Genomic DNA, 18596 nt, shown 5'->3' with positions numbered 1-18596 from the left:
GATAAATATTTCTACATGTTTTGTTTCAAAAATTATGTTGAAAGTCTTCCCAGCAGAGCCCCGAGGTGAGTTTTTCTGATCGTGTGCCATTATTTATCGAGGGCCTTGAAGGCAGCAGTTTAGTTCATGATTTGCAAGTTTTCCTTTTTTTCATGGCTTGCGGTATTCCAACAGAATGCACTCGGAAATCCCCTTTCCAATCGAAAATAAATCAAAACACACTTTTCAAAATCACCTCTGGGCTTTTAAGTACACGCAAAGATGGTATTGTTCGATTATTTCATGTCCCTACTGCTGCAGGTCAACATGTACAGTAGTGCCTTGAAAGTTCAATTCATCCCGTGACCACGCTTGCTGATCAAAATACATCTCAAATCATCTATCCTCATTGAAACAAATGGAAACGCCATTAATCCGTTCTAGCACCTTCCCAAAAATTTTTTTTTTTTCAATAAATCAGCATCAATTGTTCCTTCTGGTGCTTGACTTGGCCACATAAGGGCAGTAAAATACATATAAAGAAGAAGGTCATAGTTGTGGTAATGGTAGTTGTTATTTGCAGAGGATAAAGAATATATGCCTCCAAGTCAGGGTATCACAAAAAAAAAGATGTCGGCCTATTTTGTTGCCAAGCTATCCAACTTGGTCCACTTTATGTTTCGCCACTGTTTGTGTTCGAGTATGTTTCTTAAAGACGAGAAAGTTGGGTCGCTTCTATCGCAAGGCGCCTCTGTATTTGTATGAATGGCTGCCATTTATCCTCCATGTCAGGGAAGAGGCCGGGAAGTCTGACACCGAGAAACAGTTGCCCCACGGTGCCAAATGTTCCTCGGCTGAACGGTGCCACTTGTCAACTGGATGAAAATAAGTTTGTAATTCATGACATCACAAGACGGCAATCGTCACTTTGACTTTCATTTATGTTCTCGGCGGCAGCGCCTCCAGAACGTAATCAGCCCCGATTATCTTTGCGAGCGACACTCGGGGGGATCAAAATTAAGCCTCATCGATCGGCAGCCTAGTAAACACACTGATGGAAACCAGCTCTGACAGCCGTAAGCCCGGCAGCCATTTTGGTGCGAGATGACAACGATATGGAGGGAGCCTCATTAAGTGCTTTCAATGGGATCTCATCTTGTCATTTGAAAAATCAGTGCGCCGGTACATTGTGAAAGGGCTCATCCGTCTTCTGTTATGGAAATTAAAGCTCAAGCATGCTTCATGTTTTTGTAAATTGAGAAATGCTGGGAAAAAAAGTATAATAAAAAATAAATAAATAAACCAAAAATAAAAAGCCCCATGATTAGTTACAGTATGTGGCAAATTTGCTGTCATTGTCATTAGATTTAATCAATTGCTTGCAAATTATTTATCACTTAAAAAAATACCCCAAAAAACATCAAAGTTATCTTTATTTTTTGGCTTGCAGGAATAAGTGTTATTTAACGAATACGTTATCATCTCTAGAAAAAGAAATATCGGGATGCGTGGCTATCACATATACAGGAAGTGGAAATATTGAGCTGGTTATAATCAGTAACACTTCAAATTTCCCCTGTTCTCATTTCATCTACCTGCTGCGCTATCATTCTCTCCAATCTATGTGTTTATGCCAAGTCCCTAATTAATAAGCCCGAATGCCGCAGAGATGCCGTTGCTACGGAAACCCCATCAAAGCGAGCCGTGACTAAACGGACGCGCTGAGCGGCAACATGATAATCACGTTATTTATTGGAATAATCAAAAAGTTCATACAGTTGACCACACAATACAAACACATGTATGCGTAATGCAAGCCAGCATTTGTACAAGCACACACAACGAGGATTAATTGTCTTCCCTCAAATTGTGGGGCAACCAATCAAACAGAATCATCTGTTCATCGAATGCCGCTTCACATCACACACACATGACCGACTTTGGCCGTACACACACATGCATACACACTCACATTCAATACAAAAGAATGTGGTCAGATGTGTTATGTTACATGTTATATACAGTTAACGTATGTAATACAGAATATGGACATGACAAAAGTGCTGAAAGTTATATGTTGGAAGCATTATATATGTTTATAATACATGTATCAAAGACAGAATAATAAATTGGTGTCTACATGAGATTAAAAAAAACCTAAATACTCACGTACCTCATGGGGTAATTATTTCGCGCCATGCTAACATTTAAAAAATGTCTTTAGAAACTATCCTTCATTATTAAAACAAAAAAATTGATTTGGCACAATTTTGGTGCCATGGAACTAAGTAGAAGTGAATTGAGGAGCTTCGTCCAAACAAAAGTAGTGCTTTGCCACCATGAACCAGAGTGGTACCTTGAGTGATGCTTGTTTCTCAAAAACACAATAAGTCATCATTTCCCATTGAAATGAATGGAAATTAAATCACTCTGCTCCAGTCTCCCACAAAATAACACCCAGGTGATTTTTTTTTTCTTCAGAAAAAAGAACCGTATTGTATAACAGCATTGTAGTTAACAAACAGTCATAATATTTGCCCACCACATAATGATTAAATGTGGAATATATGAGCACAAACCACAACTGTATCTAATTAGTATCTAATTTGGTCCAACCTCGTTCTTCTTCTGCGAGTCTTGTTGGCTATTGGCAAACCATCGTCATGGCGGATTACCGCCACCAACTGATAATGTCCAATGAAACTAATGTGGATTGATAGTGGCTCGATTTTAGGACATTTGCCGCCTCCATAGTTTAGTGGTGGGGGTCTAGTTTCTTGCTGAATTTCGCGAGTCCCTATCAAAATGGTGGCTACAATATGTTCATGATTCAGGATATGTTAACGATGTAAGATAAGAAATAGGTCAATTAATAGGTCCCTGAATACCTGCTTGAACTGTAAACACACAAGATGATGTCAGCCGGCCTTTAAACACCGGTGACTTCCGACTTCTTAATGCCTTCTCTCGGCAGCCTGGCTCGGGCAGGCCCCTGGACGACGAGGCCGCACAAGGTCAGGGCGGGATTGTGAGGTCGGGCCTGGCGCAAATCGTCAGATGACGTCGTCATGTTCTGGGGAGTCTGATTGGGTGGATAAGAGTTTACGAGAAGAAGATGAGAACATGGAGGGATTTTTTTTTTTGTTCTGTACAGTACAGTGATCCCTCGCTACTTCGCGTTTCGTTTATCGCGGCTTCACTACATCGCGTTTTTTTTTTTCAAAATTAAAAAAAACATTTAAAAGTCAAAATAAAACTTCTAAATTGAGGAAACGTGCCTAACCTTTAGGACAATGTAGTATTGCTCCAAATGTTCGTTTACATTCCTTTAGAAGTCCGTTTTCGCGTGTTAGCACGATCGCGAATTAGCATCTTTCCGCTAACTCGTTAGCCTGCCCAGTACTTCTTGTTGGTGACCGTACTTCGCGGATTTCACTTATCGCGGGTGGTTTTTGGAACCAATTATCCGCGATAAACGAGGGATTACTGTATACCTATTTCAATAGTGGGAACCTGTTTTGGCGAGTTCGACTAGCCTAGTCCTAAAAATACTTTAACACACATTATTTACAGAATTTGTAATGTGCGGTACAGTTTAATTAAATCATAGATTAAGTAGAGCTGGCAAAATTAATCGATTAATCGACAAGTAATATGCTTAGGCCCCCAGGTGTTTGGCCATCTATAATTGACTTTTATGTATTTTTTTATTTTCATAGGTATTTTTGTCCCACATTTCCCACAGTCCCCTATAGGGAACATATTCTAAATGTTCATTTGAAAAAAAAATTGGGGTGTAAAAAAATCCTAGTTTTGCTTGTACTGTAATGGCGAGCACTCACCTTGCCCAACGAGACAAGGATGAACACCGGTATGCAGATGAGCGGCAGGAGGATGAGCAGTGACCCAATGGCCAAGCCCCAGCTGCCCAGCTGGTAGTCATACACCATCAGCGAGTGCGTCTGGACCAGGTCGAACAGCATGATGACCTGAAATTCAGTGTCAGTCAGTCAATGTGACGCCAACAACAGGAAGTGACCGAGGAAAACGGCCTCACCAAGCAGAGCAGCGGCGTGACGAACAACCAGCAGTACTTGAGCACGGGAAACGGACGGTACCCGATCATGTCCTCAATGTTGTCCAAGAAACGATCGGCGCCTGTTAGTGAGAATCATTGAATGCAAATCACTCAGTATTCGTTATAAACTACCTACCATACACCCAGCCAATGACGATGCTCTCAAAGATGGCGATGATAAGCAGGCTGGTGCCGCTCGACCCGAAGCTGTCAATTATGTGGAAGAGCATGATTCCTCCCTTGAAAAAAAATTGAAAGGAAATATGAAAAAGAAGAATGCAAATGTGATTGTATTTTTAAAAATATACAAATATGAATTCCTTCCTAAAAATTATTTATAGAAAAAGTCTACACACCCCTGTTCAAATGCCCCTTTTTGTGATATAAAAATGAGACCCAGATGAATAATTTCAAAACTTTTTTCACCCCAACAAAATTAATAAATAAGGAATGTGGGGGGGAAAAAACAACTGCAACAATGTGATGTGTCTGCATAAGTGTGCACACCCTCAGAACTAACCAGTAATGGGAAGTAATGCAAATATTAATATAATATGGCAATATAACTTGCTGTTAAACCCATATGAATCACAATAATGTATAAACATAATAATCACAACAAATAGTGCATTTTATAAAGTAATGTCTGGCAAAATAATTTCATTTTACAATTTTAGTGTTAGCTTTTCTTTCTTTCACCACCAGGTGGCTTTCCCACTTGCTGTGTACCTCTGTGACGAGGGGCAGGCCCAGCAGGAAGCAGACCACCACAATCACCAGAACCAGGATCTCCCGAGCGTAGGGTCTCCTCATACGTTTTGGGAACAGGTCGCTGATGGCCGTTGCTAAACTCTCCACGCACACAAACTGTGAAGAAAATCAGCTGAGGTTTTTTTTTTTTTTTTTTTAAAGTCCCAATGATCGTCACACACACATCTGTTTTATGTTTATTTTTAAGAAGAAGATGGAATGTGTGAGATGCATGACATGCCTGTGTGTCCAGACCCAGGAGAAGCATCATCAAGAAGAAGACCACGGTCCAAAAAGTGGAGCCGGGTAGCATTGAGAGTGCTCTAGGGCAGGCAATGAAGGCCAACGTTGGACCTGGAGAAAGCACGGAGCCAGTCACGGTGAGTAACAACATCAAATATGTTTTTACCCTTCGTAGATTTGAATTTTTTTGACTTTGACACCATTCTTGCACGACAGGTTAGTAATTATTCAAATTCAAACTTGGACCCAGAATCAAACCCACCGCTATGAATGATGTCCTCCAAGGCCACATCCAAGTTGAACGCCATGAAGCCCAGCATGGAGAACACCACAAAGCCAGCGAAGATACTGGTGACGCTGTTCAGAAGGCACAGCGCCAAGCAGTCCCTGTTGTGGGCGCACACAGGTCAGTAATCTCACAACATGAGGTGGCTACTTACAGTTCATTTGTACCTGTAGCAATTGTTGTTGTACTTGTTGTAACTTCCTAGGGAAGTCAGGACTCCTTGGCTGACGGCGTAGGAGAAAAACACCTGAGTCCCCGCGTCCAGCCAAATCTAGACCAGGAGATATTTTAAATCAGCAGTGTCAAAACTTATTTTCGACGCGGGCCGCATTGTCGTCATAGTCTCCTTTGGGCTGTGATGACTGTCAACCCAAATAAATGTATGAACGCCTCATATTATATATAGTGTAAGGTACGAAACAAACTCTTTTTCAAATCAGAGTATTTAAAACTGCTCAAATATTAAAACAAAAGATGATTTTTAAATGTGAAGACAATTTGCAATTTTTGCAATGACATGAAACTGATGCACAATTTGTCTTTGCGGGACACATAAAAGGATATAGCGGACCGTATCTGGCCCCCGGGCCTTGGGTTTGACACCAGTGCCTTAAATAAATAATACAGTGGATCTCTACGAATAACTGATAGTGACTAGGCCAACCCACAACCCTCTAGTGGAAGTTCCCAGAGCAGCCGCATACCAGCGCCTCCTGTTCGAGCCCCTCCCTGACAACACAAGGTTGCCTTTAGCTACGGGCACCAATAAAACAGATGCAATTTATACGCTGACACATGGCGGCTTCGCTCGCACAGAGGAAGCGGTTATGTCCGGCCTGTTTTCTTTTTCTTCTCAAGTCATCCTCCCTGGCGCCCGCTGTTTCACTCAGGACAAAGGAAACACATTCATAAGTAGGGAAACACCATCCAGCCCAGATGTTTGATGCTCACATGCATAAAAAAAAAAAATCATTAAGAAACCACATTGCATCACATCCCTAATCGAAGAAGTGTTAATTCCAAAGATCTGCATAATGTCATCTTTGATAACTTGACAAGAAACTAGAAGGCATAATCCCCACGGGGTGATAACCTCTGATTTCTGCTTAAAGGCGCTTGACAAATCCCAGATTACTTTCGCTTTCTCTGTTTGTTTTTCTTATTTAGGAGGAAAACTTGGGAGCGGAAACGAGGCAAGAGGAAGAAGGAGTACACATGTGCTGGATGCTTTAAGGGGGCCCCTTTCCTCATGTGGGGCTTTGAGAAAAAGAAGTGGATCTCTATAAATGCATTACGGTTAATGCACTGAAAGGTAAAATTGACATAGTTATGGTAAATTATAATCTACAAAATATTTTTTTTAAAAAGGCTGCATATGCACGTATACATATTTTGAATTCTAATAATTACAAATACAAAATTAGAATGTATACATATGCTATATAATCTTTCTTATAATATTTCTAAATTATTTTATTAAAATTATTTAGTTTTTAATGATACCAAATGTTACATCAGAATTCTATTTTTAATTTGAGTTCTAAAAATTCTGAAAACGAAATATCCACTGTAATAATTTGTTGGAAAGTCTTTAAAATTGTGTGATTTAAAAAAAATAATAATATATGAGCAGTTGATCAGAATCACATAAGACTTAAAAACACATAAAAGCAACAAAAGAGTACATTTGTGAATACTGAAAATTATTTTCTAATAGCGAAATAGGAATCTTGTTTTGATTATACCGTTTTGGCCCGAATATAAGACGATGTATTTTGCATTGAAATAAGACTGAAAAAGTGGGGGTCGTCTTATATTCGGGGCCTAGACATTATACCGATTTTCACTTGTCCACTGTTGTGCTGTTTGTCCGATCGCGGTTTGCTTCGTGTGCGCGCCGTTTGATTGACAGCTCCGGCGCGCTCCTTTAAGTTTGCCACGCATCCTACGAGTAGCCGTTACGCAACGGCACGGCGCCTAACGGTCGCCAGCAAATGTATTTTGTTGTCTCGATCGATGACTTATGTTTGGTCCGTGCGAGCCAACCTAGGGCCAACTGTATAGGGCCCCTATACGGTCCTCAGGCTCCCCAACAATAGCGGTAGCAGTTTGAATTATTTTATTGCAATGTTTGTCCTTATTCAGATTTGTTTCAAGACTACAGTTACAGTTAGACTTCACTTTGATGGTTAATGCAGTTATTGTAATTTTGTTGTTTTATCACAGTGGATTGGTTTATTTACATTTCAAAAACCAGAAGCCATTCATTTACAAACGTGATTGCACTTTAGTTTACATGTTTAAATGTTCAGATATTAAGATGTGATAGACAGTTTTTGCATGATTTGAATGAGGCAAAATAACATGCTTTTTCTCTCAAATATGTTATAATCATTTGTTTCAGGTGTAATTATTTTCTGTATAAAAATTCAATTTGGTGTTCAAAAAGTCTTTTTTCAAACTGGAGTCTTGAAAAAGAGGGGGTCGTCTTATAATCGGGGTCGTCTTATATTCGGGCCAATACGGTAATAGCTACTAAATACATAAACTAAACAATTTATCATGAGTTCTATCTTAAAAATAAATACAAATACAATTACGCTATTCCACATCTATTTTTGTTCATAATAAAAAAAAATATTTGATCCTAAAACAATTATAATACACGTGCAAGTACACAGAGGCCTGAAAGACTTGAAGCTACAAAAAAAATAGCACATTCGAAATACTGCAAACGATTAAGCGCGCACAATTGCGTTTTATGCTTTTGTTGCCATGAGTCGCAACCACGTGAACAACTCCAGTGCATTTAAAGACTGTCATTCTAGATTATTCTATCTCCTATTATTCCATACATTTCAGATTTTCATGTTCTTCTTACTTCAGGGTTGCGCATCTTGCTGATGTCGGGCAAGAGGTAGTATTTCAGGCCTTCGCCGGCACCGGGCAACGACACTCCTCGGATGAAGAGGATGATGAGCAACAGGTATGGGAAGGTCGCCGTGAAGTACACCACCTGCAAAATAAATAATATATAATAAATATTTCAGCATTACATAGAAAAATGTCATTATTGTATATTTGTGGACCAGTGGAGAAAGCAGAGCAAATTTTAGGGATTTATGATAAAGCAGTGGGATTTATCTGGTTAATTTTGGGAAGTCGCCACCTACTGGACTGGAGTGGAAAAGCAAAATATTTTGGTTTTCTTTTACATTTCTACGTAAATACATATATTTTAACCTAACAACTAAAGCTGTGAGCAACATTGTAAAAATGCAAAAACAAAACAACGTTTGGGGCATTTAATGTCATCCATGTGTTAAGTACACGTGGTTCAAATTTATTAGCGTTTGGTTCCTCTTTGAAATTTACACTCAAAATAGACTCTTCTTGGCAGACTTCCTCTTTGGGAATAATTTATCGAGCCCTTTTTGTCGGTCTACTACCCAGTTGAAGAATTCCAAGTGAAATTGGTTTTGAGGGCTGAATTTTTAGCGACCATAACAAGTCACCAAGAATTTTGGAAAGGATCTTAAAATATCCACTGCAAACCAAAATGACAGACTTTTTAGGAATAGCTTCTTGAGATTTTTTGGTGGGTCTACTCATGATAGACATACCTACCAAATTTCAAGTTGCTCAGTGAAACTAGCTTTTGAGGGCTGATTTTTTTTCAAGTGACCAAGATCCTTTGAAATGACCCTTAAAATGGTCACCTCAAACCAAAATGGCAAACTTCCTTTTAGGTAGGAACTCTTGAGAGTTTTTTTGTGGGTCTACTTGTAATGGACATGCCCACCAAATCTCATGTTCCTAAGTGACAAATATTGCAAACACACCTTTCCCATGGATTTAATCCCCTTCCAAATACAGAAGTAGCATATGGCCCAGGCCAGCAGCAGGCAAAGCGCCAGGTCCCAGTGCACCTTGCCGAGGGACATAAACTCAGACATCCTCAACACCCGATTGCTGCGCAGGAAGAGCGAGAAAAACAACAACAACGTGCCCTTCAATCCGTCATCCAATCAATAGAACATTCTGTACAATGCGATAAACAGAGCCGGCTGCAGAACATGCCGACAAAATGAGCAAGACATGTGCGGCACAGGATTGAGACTGTAAAAAAACATGCACATGTTTTCAGTACTTTGCCCCGAACAGCTGGATCATATCAAAATATTTAAAAGTGAGGCTAGTTGTGCAACTTTCATCCATGTTTACATTAAATCCTGTGTCATGAGTGACCACATGTGGCATACATGCATTCTAACACCAAAAGCCGATTATGTTTGCCGGGTCTTTTTAAAGAAATAGTGTCTTTGTCCGTATGTGTGTGAAAGTATGCATTGGTGTAAGTGGTTTTTTTTTTCTCACGTCCAGAATTCCTCCTCAGCGGACTTCAACATCAGGAAGGATTCATTCAGGGATCTGCGGAGGTGTAGCAAAGCACACAATGAGCAAGTCAAGGATGGCTATGATTCAATAATTACTACAAATGTGCAGAGGTGGACGAGCGGGATGTTTCTCCAGCGGGATGTTTTGTGGATTGTTCTCATGCATTCCAAGTGGATGATGCAGTGATAAAGAGTAGTGAGGTTCAGGGTCATATAGTTTAGGATTTTTCATTAGAGGTAGATTTTATGTTGTTTTTACTTTTTTTTACTCAGTTTTGATATAGGGATTGTTTTAAGTTCTTCGTTTTTGCTTTTATTAGTTTTAGTATTAGTTTTATTTTATTTATTGAATTAATTGACAAAGATGTTTGCTGGAATTCTAGTTTTATCAACATGAAATGTAGTTTTATTGACTTTTTTCTTTTTTAAAAAAAAGGACTGTTTTTATTTTGTTTACAAATTCTTTTTTTCATTAGTTTTTGTGAACTATAATAACCTTGGTGGGGTTAATTTTCTAAACTTAAATTCTATGAAACTATTGTATTGATTAAAATATAATTTTATAAAATGTGCAATCTTTTGAGTTAATTTGTATTTTTTTTTTCATTCTAGCCTAACGTGACTTAGTAACAAGTAGTCATCTAAAAAAATACTTGAGTTAGATTTTCTTTAAAAAAAAAAAAACTACTTAAGTACTTTAATGTTCTTTTCTTTTATCAGAACATGAATGTCAAAAGTACAAAAATATCAACTAGGAATGTGCAAATTCAATATCACGTTACCTAAAACAATATTAAATTACATCTTATAAAATTATGTAAATTAAACTAAGACTAAATCGGCCGCAAAGGTCGCACTGCATATTAAATTTATTTTCTTTATTTTACTTTATATTACTGTTCTTTTTTTTTGGATCAGGTTTCGGTTCATTCGGTATGTTCTTTGGTGCTGTTTCAAATAAGAATAGTGTGGCCATCTTTTTTTGCTTATGTTGGAATTTTCCCAGCAGAAGACAAAGAACTTGGCGAACGGGCCAAGCTGGAGGCGGGTAAGAACAACTCACATGTCAGTGGCGTTTTCAAAGTAGTCGTAGGTGCTGATGTTGGTGAGGAAGGACCAGTTGGCGTTTGGGTGGAACAGATGCGGGTTGGCGTAGGCGCTTAAGCGATCGTGACAGTTTTCTGCAAGACATGACCAAAGATAAAGGGCATCTTTGAGGAAGATTTAGGGAGGTGTTCTGTGGGAGAGCACCAGTCGGGCTTAATGGAAACCAGATGCTCCTCGCTGCTCGCTCACCGGTGTTCCACCAGTTATCACATGTGGACCAGGGTAGCTGATGTTGGAAGGAGTTGAAGAGGTAGAAGAGGACCCAGGCCAGCACCACGATGTAGTAGATGTTGGCGTAGATGACGATGATGAGCGAGGCGACCCCCACGCCTGTCGTCATGCATGTTTATTAAAACATGTAAAATGATTGCAAATTTAACATTAATAATTTCACCCAAAAATTGTGAAAATCTTAAAATACATTTTGATGCATTAAAAATAGCTTATAAATGGTTAGGTAATGAGCAATGTTGTTAATTTTGAGAAGTGTAGTGCCCTCTAGTGGCATATGAAAGTATTACTGAATTGCGTGCAAATAAAATTTACATTGAATTGAAGGTGGACTACAATCAAACTGGAGAATTATTTTTTTTATGTGCAATATATTTTACCTTAAGTATATTTTATTTCCACTGCCTTTATTTAATCCCAATGTTAATGTTTGAATTTGCGTACTTCAATAGTGGCTTAAAATATTAAATACTGGGACACTTAATTGGATTAAAACATGCATACATATTGTTGGTATACTTAGTCAAGTATTTTTTTTTAGGTGACACTTGATATAAAAAGTTTGTGAACCACCGATTTTGGATAACCGTGATCGTAACCACACAATTAAGTCCTTCACTACCATTGACGGCTATATACGTCATATTAACTGGGTATCAAGTGACTTCGATAAGCATGATACATGTCCTGACTAAAAGGGGCAGTCACTCCGGGTTGAGCCCCTCCCCGACTCCCCCAAGGCAAATGACGAAATCCAAGAAGCAAAAGTACAGTACAATAACCAATGCATTTGCATTTGTCACGATCATTTCTTGTGAACAAACAACCTTTGAATCGAGCTGTTTGTCACAAGGTCCACAAATATTTACCACTACAGCTGCGCGTCTTTTTTATTCAACAAATCCTAGCCTTGTTTGACTAGTATTCATTTTTATTTTTAACTCACCCTGAAACATCGGGCAAATCTTTCTCCAGGCAGTGACGGTGCTTTGGCTGGTGTACTGACCCAGCGCCGTCTCCAGAAAAAAAATGGGGAGACCGCCAAAGGCCAGGAACAGGAAATATGGGATGAGGAAGACTCCTGTAAGGAGAAAGAAGGTTTGTAAAATATTATTAAATTTTTCCTTCAATTTGCAAGTAAAAAAAATGCATGGTAGTAATAAAATCTCACTTCACAACAAGCATTAGGCAAATGTTCTTATTTATTCTTTTATTACTGAATAATCGAATATTTATTAATATGAATAATCTCATAATATTTAGAAAGTAATATTTCTCTATTACTGCATCTTATTAAAGAATTTTAACTGTCTCCATTTACACCTATGTCTGAATTGTACTGCCCCCAGGTGGCCAAGTTGCATTACAGAAGGAGCAGCACAATGTCCATTGAATTGCAGCAGATAGGTGTTTGTATACCTTCTGCATGTGGGAAAGGAGAGTCACATTGATTTCACAGATGTTTGCAAATGTATTTTGATTTAACGCAAAAGATCATCAGTCTACTTTCATAAAATGACAAAAATCTGAGGCTGGAATCAGAAGATTTGGACAATTTTAAATTAAACGGTGATTTGATAATCGATTTGATGGCGATTGATCGATTAATTTTGACACCTCAAGCACGTGCCACCTCACTCCGCCCCGCCTTTTAATGGCACATGCATGTTCACAGATCATTTCCGTATATTTTATGCACAATGTGACTAAAAGGTTTTAACACATTTTTGTTTAAACCATGTGGAAGGGATTAAACTATGTGTGGGAAAAAGTTTTATATGATCTCTGTAATGCTGTAATTCACCCATATGTTGAAGAGGTTTTTTTTTTAAATCAAACTACAATTGTGTTGGGCCAACATCTTGAAACCATTTTGGAGAACAATCAAGATCAGCATTCCCCAACTCCCACACTTTCTCACAGTCACACAACTCTCACCTCCACCATGCTTGTAACACAAAAAAGGGAATCTCCACACGTTTCCCAGGCCGACGATCTCTCCGGTCATGGAGAGCATAAACTCCCATTTATTGGCCCACTTGCCCCTGGCCGGACCCCCATCATTGGTGTCCACTTTGTTTGGATCAGACTGTCTAGTGGGATTGCCTCCGGTTGTTTCTTCAGTCATGATGTCTCAAATCTATTGCATGCACAGAATAAACATTATAAAGCTGCTCATAAACTTTGCACTCACAATGTTCTGTCATTTTATCTCATTTGCAAAACTAATATTGGTTTTTTGATTCAATCCGATTGCTGCTCAATTAAAAAAAACAATTACCAACCTTTAAATGCAATTAACTGTTAATGAAAGTAAACATAGTGTCTAGAAATGAGACAAGCAACTCACCAGTGGATTTTGCAGTGAACCCTGGTTGGAAAACTCCACAAATGAAGGAGTAGAGTTGAGGAGTGGGGGAAAGTCTTCTCAAATGGGGTGTGTCCTTGGAGGATGCGCAGAGTGCAGGGGTGTGTGTGTATGTCTGTGAGTGTATGTGTGTCTAAGTGACTTGTAGCAAAACCATTTACAAGTGCGTATTTCAATTAACAGATATGTAAACAGAATCCGTGACCACAGTCATAAATGTTCAACACAAATCTACAAATGCGTGACTGAAATCACAAACGTACAACGAGAATCTACAAATGATAATCCTCAATTGCATAACTGAAGTCTCAAATGTGTGATGTAAATTTCCAAGTGTGCACATTGATTTGTATGCATAAACTCAAATAAATGGACTTTTGTTTGGCTGTAGTGTCACATGGGATTTTTACAACAGTCGTGCCGAACAGTCACAAATGCGTGAGGTGATTATGCGTATACGTGTCTGGAGACTTGCGTGTGGTACATGTTCAGATCACCAGGGGGCGCTAATATTCGCATATTTGCAATTTGACTGCAGTCTTGTTCACCTGGCCATCGACTGCATTTATTTTCATTTGGTGTTTCTTCGAAGACTAGAAACATGGATTTAATGGAACTTCTATCGACCCATTGGCAAGCACCGTTTATTCAAATATTAAAAGAAAATCTAATTTGAATATGTTATTAGTAGATTATTGAATTCAAACACACACGCACAACTCTTTTCTATCAATCACAGGTTGATTTTTTTGGGGCATAAAATCGTTCTGATGCTAAGCCATTGCTGTGCAAGGAAAAATCAATAGTTAGTCTCTCTTGCCATCTGGTGGTTTAGAGGTGTAAGACCTCACAACACAATTTTCCTATTTTTCCTGCTTATTTTAGATGGTTTTGCTACATTATTGGCCCCACGGGGCCCCGTAGTTGTTGTATTGCATGTTCAATGTGCAGCATGAAGAGATGATACGGGAAATACAATGATTGGATGTATTACTTTACAACAGGAAATAGTAGCAAATTATCATTCTCACTTAGGTTTATTGGATACCTAGAAAAACAAAATCAGGTCAAAATTCGGATGAGCGTAAGAGTGGCGCGTTACTTTTACCCTGCAGTTCAAAATCAGGGCGAAAACATAGGTTCTTAGAGACGTGATTGGCGCGTGACAGTGTGACGTATTTTGCTTTCTCATTCTAACCAGGACATGAGAATGAACCTGGAAAACGGCAGCGGGCGACTGGAATTCTGACGCCGTGAGGGTCACGACATTCCACTCCCAAGATGCCTCGCCCCGATTGAAACCAGTGTGATTAAATCAAATCACCTCCGGGCCCCCCTCCCCCTCCCCCCTGCCTGCGCCGAGTGGTCGTCGATGTGTTGTTTTGGCATCCATTGTTTGAAACTAGCGCAATGTTAGCCACCAGAACGGCCGAGGATGAGTCCCTGGAGGTGGAGGAGATGGACACCCTGGAGCCAAACTGGTGCTGGTTCTACCTGGCCGAGTGTGGGGTGTGGCACATGTTTGAGGTACTGTACTGGATGACACACGTGAAATTGTTTTTTTTTTTTTCCGGCACTATGATCATACACGGACATACGGGTACTGTGTGACGTAGGCTCCATATGAGAAAACATTGCTGATAACAAATCACGAAACACAATCGATACAAGTGTCGATCCCACCCGATATTGATTGAGCGTAATTGACTTGACACTTTAGTTTTCTGCAAATCTTTGACAATATTTTGTTGAACACCGGTTCAAGGAGATTTTTTTAAATGCATTTTAAATTCTATTTCATATTTTTAAGATTTTTTTTCATTAAATTAGTCAAATAACAAAAATAATTTTGCACATTTGAAGAAATAACGGCAATCAAGGGAGATTTTTAGTTATTGTTGTAGTTTCTGAAGCTTCCGGTGGTATTTTTGTCCATTTAATTTCACTGTACTGCACCTCTTTCACTGTATCGATGTTGGGAAAAGTGTAGCTGTTTATGCCACAGAAACCTATTTTGTTTTTGTCACAAATAGCCCCCATCCTGGGTCCATCATCAAAAATGGAAAGTAAGACTAACGTGACACATCTCACGGCAGATCGACCCGAGCGCTGCTTGCTCCGTGACCAGCGCCCAGATTGAGCAGTGCTACAACCGGAACCAGCGCGGCGTCATGGAGTTTTACACGGCCAAGTACACATACCGACTGGACTTCTCGGGTATGAAATTGACAAGAAGTTTGCGCGGCTGTCGCTCATGTTTGTCTGTTTGTTATAATTACCAGTCATGCGGCAGGTCAACTTGACGACTGGGAAGCAGCGGCCAATCAAGCGCTCCCTCCATTCCGCAACCGGCTTCAGGTGGGCATCATGCGCTGACGTCATCTAGTCTTGTGTTTGACCTTGACTTCACCTATAGGTTTATTTGCGACAACCTGGCCTTGCCCGTGCCGTGTCACTGGGAGAGGATCAACACGGACGAGCCCTATCAGGTACAATAAAGTGATAATATAACATTAACAACACCAAAATGATAAGTTACAATATGATAACAATATCAAAATAATCTTGGAATACATATTCCTATCTAGCTATACCTCAAATAGTATATACTAAAAATAATGAAATAGTTCCTTTACTCAGTTAACTAAAAACAATACACCGAAAACCCTACATCCCATAATTACCAATATTAAAACCTTCCCTTTTTCTGTGATAGCTAGTCCAGTTGGGCCGAGACACCTACGAGTTTAAAGAAGTTGCCCGGCTGTACGAAAGGACCATGGATCGACCCATTAAATCCATCCAGAGGATTCAGAACTTGGATTTGTGGGAATTCTTTTGCAGGTTGGTGGACTCTCAGGGGGGATTCTGCCACAAAAGTGGTGTCAAAACACATGAATCATAACACTTTATGATCATGGGCACCCCTACGTTAACATATGTGACTATACTGCGAAGTAATATTTTAGCGTAAAGCAGAAATAACTAAAAGTACATTGGATCTATAGTTGCGTGTAACTATGTGCAAATTTGGATAGGTCTCATGTCAAGATTTGGCATCCTCTGCTGTCTAAATTTGGAATTACAACGAGGCAAATTTGATCACACCCTAGTGGCGAAATTTGGGATTACAATAACGCCAATTTACCTGGCCCTCACATATACACTTTATATGATATTTATTATTCATATTTATACAATCAAATTTGTATGTGTTTGTTGTCCCCTTTCCAAAGGAAGAAAATGCAACTGAGAAAAGTGAAGCGCACTTTTGATATTGAGGAGCGAAGGCTTTTCCACGGCACGGGATGCAACAACATCCAGGCCATATGCATGTTTAATTTTGATTGGCGGCTCACGGGAAGCAACGGAGACGTATATGGAAAAGGTGCAAAAGCGTCCATGCGTGGCTTTATTATTTCCGACTAAAGTGCCTTTTCCTTCTTTTCAGGTAGCTACTTCGCCCGGGACGCCAAGTACTCCAGTAAGTTCTGCCTCAACACCAGCAAGCACAACAGCAACCTGCACCGGCATGGGCTGTCACTGCCCATCTTCGCTGGTGAACCGTCGTACAAGAGCATGTTCCTGGCGCGAGTGCTGGTGGGCGAGTACACGCTGGGCCACCCGCTCTACTGCCGCCCGCCTTCCAAGGACACCAGCCTCACCAATTTCTTCGACAGTTGCGTGGACGACATGGTCAACCCGAAAATCTACGTCATCTTCGACAGCAATCAGATCTACCCGGAATACCTGATCGAGTTCTATTGAGATTGTCCGCTCTCCCAATCCGAGACGAGCGCTTCAAGAGATGTCAAGGCGATCCTGTGCCTAAGAGCATGAATTTTAAAGTGCCTTCGATGAGGAAGATGACAACTCTGCAAGGATGTTTTTTCCACTGCACGTCCAAATGGGATATGGAGCAAATGAGCTGGAAATGCTAACAGCAATGAAACTTGACTCATAAGTCTTACTGGCTCTATTGTGCAGATGTATCTGCACAGAGCAGCCTGCTCATGGTCTCCATTTTGAAATAATGTCATGAGTAATTACAACACGGAATGTCGCTTTGATATGTGGGCATCTCAAATCATCTTGTTAAGATGTCACTTTTCTTTGTGCGTGTGTACAGTATAGTGGAAGTTCTCGTGAGACGAACAAGTGACGGATTTCACCACAAGGTGGTGCAATAGTGGAAGTATGGTTTCAGAGAAACAGTCAATTTGTGTTAAGAAATCTGTCATTTGTACATAGAGTGACTAATAAATGTGGGCTTTTTGCATACAACCCGTCAGTGAAGTTGATTGAATTGAATTTCACTTATTTTATCAGATAATGGTACATTTAAATATATAATAAAATAAACTCATGGGAAGCGAGCAACGCTCACAAACATCCGGGATATATTCTTTTAGTAGATTTTGTTGACGTCATTGCGCTCACTGACGCTCTACGTACAGGACAAAGTTGATGAGTAAAATTCCCGGATGACAAACTTAAACGCTAGCTGGCTTTTCAACTTGAAATAAAATCATGAATTCGACGCTATTCCACCCTCAACTATTGCCCCTTGACTTTGAAACTGATAAATATCGTCCTTACTTCGTTCACGCGCCAGCCCCCTTTAATTTTGATGATGAGCAACGACAAAAGGAGTCACCTCATTCACAACAAGCCTTTATTTGTTCACGGTGGGTCGGCCATTTTACCCCCCTAATATTATTTATGATGACACATTAACCTTCTGCCCTTCCTTCACTGTGACACACTGACAGGTGAGACCTTTTAATATTTATTTTTTTCCCCGTGACTCGTTCTTTCAACTGTTTTACGTTTGTCCAACAGAGGTCGCTGTTGCTTCAGAAACCACTGAACAAAAAGCCAATCAATTCTTGTCGATTTTGTTGTACTATAATCACACACAGGCAAACTGTTAATCATTTCTTGTTCAACCTAATGCCTGAGATTCTCATCAAAGATTCAATTAATATGATGTGATGTGTCACCTCCTGCACGGCAAGATAAAAAAATTAACTGTGGCATCCACGTTGTCGCTCCACAGCCACAAATAAAGATTTATCAGCCTTAAAAGTGCTTTACAGAAAGATCAATGGTCCTGACCATATGTTCTTTTGCTAGTCCACAGAGTGATGGAGAGGA

At 39.7% G+C, this 18596-nt stretch overlaps 2 protein-coding genes across 4 annotated transcripts; one reads left to right on the top strand and one right to left on the bottom strand.

Moving 5' to 3' along the window:
• Positions 1–1713: 1713 nt before the first annotated feature.
• Positions 1714–13549, bottom strand: LOC119116894 (sodium- and chloride-dependent betaine transporter-like). Of its 2 annotated transcripts, XR_005096386.1 has the most exons (17): positions 13422–13549; positions 13010–13211; positions 12018–12152; positions 11030–11170; positions 10797–10914; positions 9714–9767; positions 9179–9308; positions 8218–8352; positions 5504–5607; positions 5313–5437; positions 5049–5161; positions 4787–4924; positions 4194–4296; positions 4037–4137; positions 3822–3968; positions 2471–3061; positions 1714–2335 (listed from the first exon to the last, which is right to left on the bottom strand). XR_005096386.1 is itself a non-coding variant. In XM_037242616.1 (16 exons), exons 2-16 carry the CDS (start codon positions 13197–13199, stop codon positions 2909–2911), a joined length of 1887 nt encoding a protein of 628 aa, XP_037098511.1. In that variant the 5' UTR covers positions 13200–13213; positions 13422–13540; the 3' UTR covers positions 1714–2908. The 2 variants fall into 2 exon arrangements, 1 of the variants encoding a protein (XP_037098511.1); XM_037242616.1 differs by having other exon boundaries at positions 1714–3061; positions 13010–13213; positions 13422–13540.
• Positions 13550–14639: 1090 nt separating this feature from the next.
• LOC119116899 (protein mono-ADP-ribosyltransferase PARP11-like) lies at positions 14640–17725 on the top strand. 2 transcript variants are annotated; one of them, XM_037242625.1, is made up of 8 exons: positions 14640–14966; positions 15536–15656; positions 15722–15797; positions 15856–15928; positions 16156–16283; positions 16676–16827; positions 16891–16998; positions 17120–17725. In XM_037242625.1, exons 1-8 carry the CDS (start codon positions 14850–14852, stop codon positions 17191–17193), a joined length of 849 nt encoding a protein of 282 aa, XP_037098520.1. In that variant the 5' UTR covers positions 14640–14849; the 3' UTR covers positions 17194–17725. The 2 variants fall into 2 exon arrangements, with proteins under 2 accessions (XP_037098520.1, XP_037098519.1); XM_037242624.1 differs by having other exon boundaries at positions 16891–17725.
• Positions 17726–18596: the final 871 nt, after the last annotated feature.

Source organism: Syngnathus acus, chromosome 23 (assembly GCF_901709675.1).
Source record: "Syngnathus acus chromosome 23, fSynAcu1.2, whole genome shotgun sequence".
Lineage (NCBI taxonomy): Eukaryota > Metazoa > Chordata > Actinopteri > Syngnathiformes > Syngnathidae > Syngnathus > Syngnathus acus.
Note: the sequence above shows the minus strand (reverse complement) of the source record. Positions and strands in the feature narration are given on the sequence as shown.

Excerpts from the sequence above, each read along its gene's own strand:
- LOC119116894 (XM_037242616.1), bottom strand. The coding sequence starts at position 13,199 with ATGACTGAAGAAACAACCGGAGGCAATCCCACTAGACAGTCTGATCCA. Across the intron at positions 5,162-5,312 it reads GGAGGACATCATTCATAGCG|GTCCAACGTTGGCCTTCATT; the intron begins GTGGGTTTGATT and ends TGCTTTCTCCAG. Across the intron at positions 3,969-4,036 it reads TCACGCCGCTGCTCTGCTTG|GTCATCATGCTGTTCGACCT; the intron begins GTGAGGCCGTTT and ends ACTGAATTTCAG.
- LOC119116899 (XM_037242624.1), top strand. The coding sequence starts at position 14,850 with ATGTTAGCCACCAGAACGGCCGAGGATGAGTCCCTGGAGGTGGAGGAG. Across the intron at positions 15,798-15,855 it reads CATTCCGCAACCGGCTTCAG|GTTTATTTGCGACAACCTGG; the intron begins GTGGGCATCATG and ends CTTCACCTATAG. Across the intron at positions 16,828-16,890 it reads CGGAGACGTATATGGAAAAG|GTAGCTACTTCGCCCGGGAC; the intron begins GTGCAAAAGCGT and ends CCTTCTTTTCAG.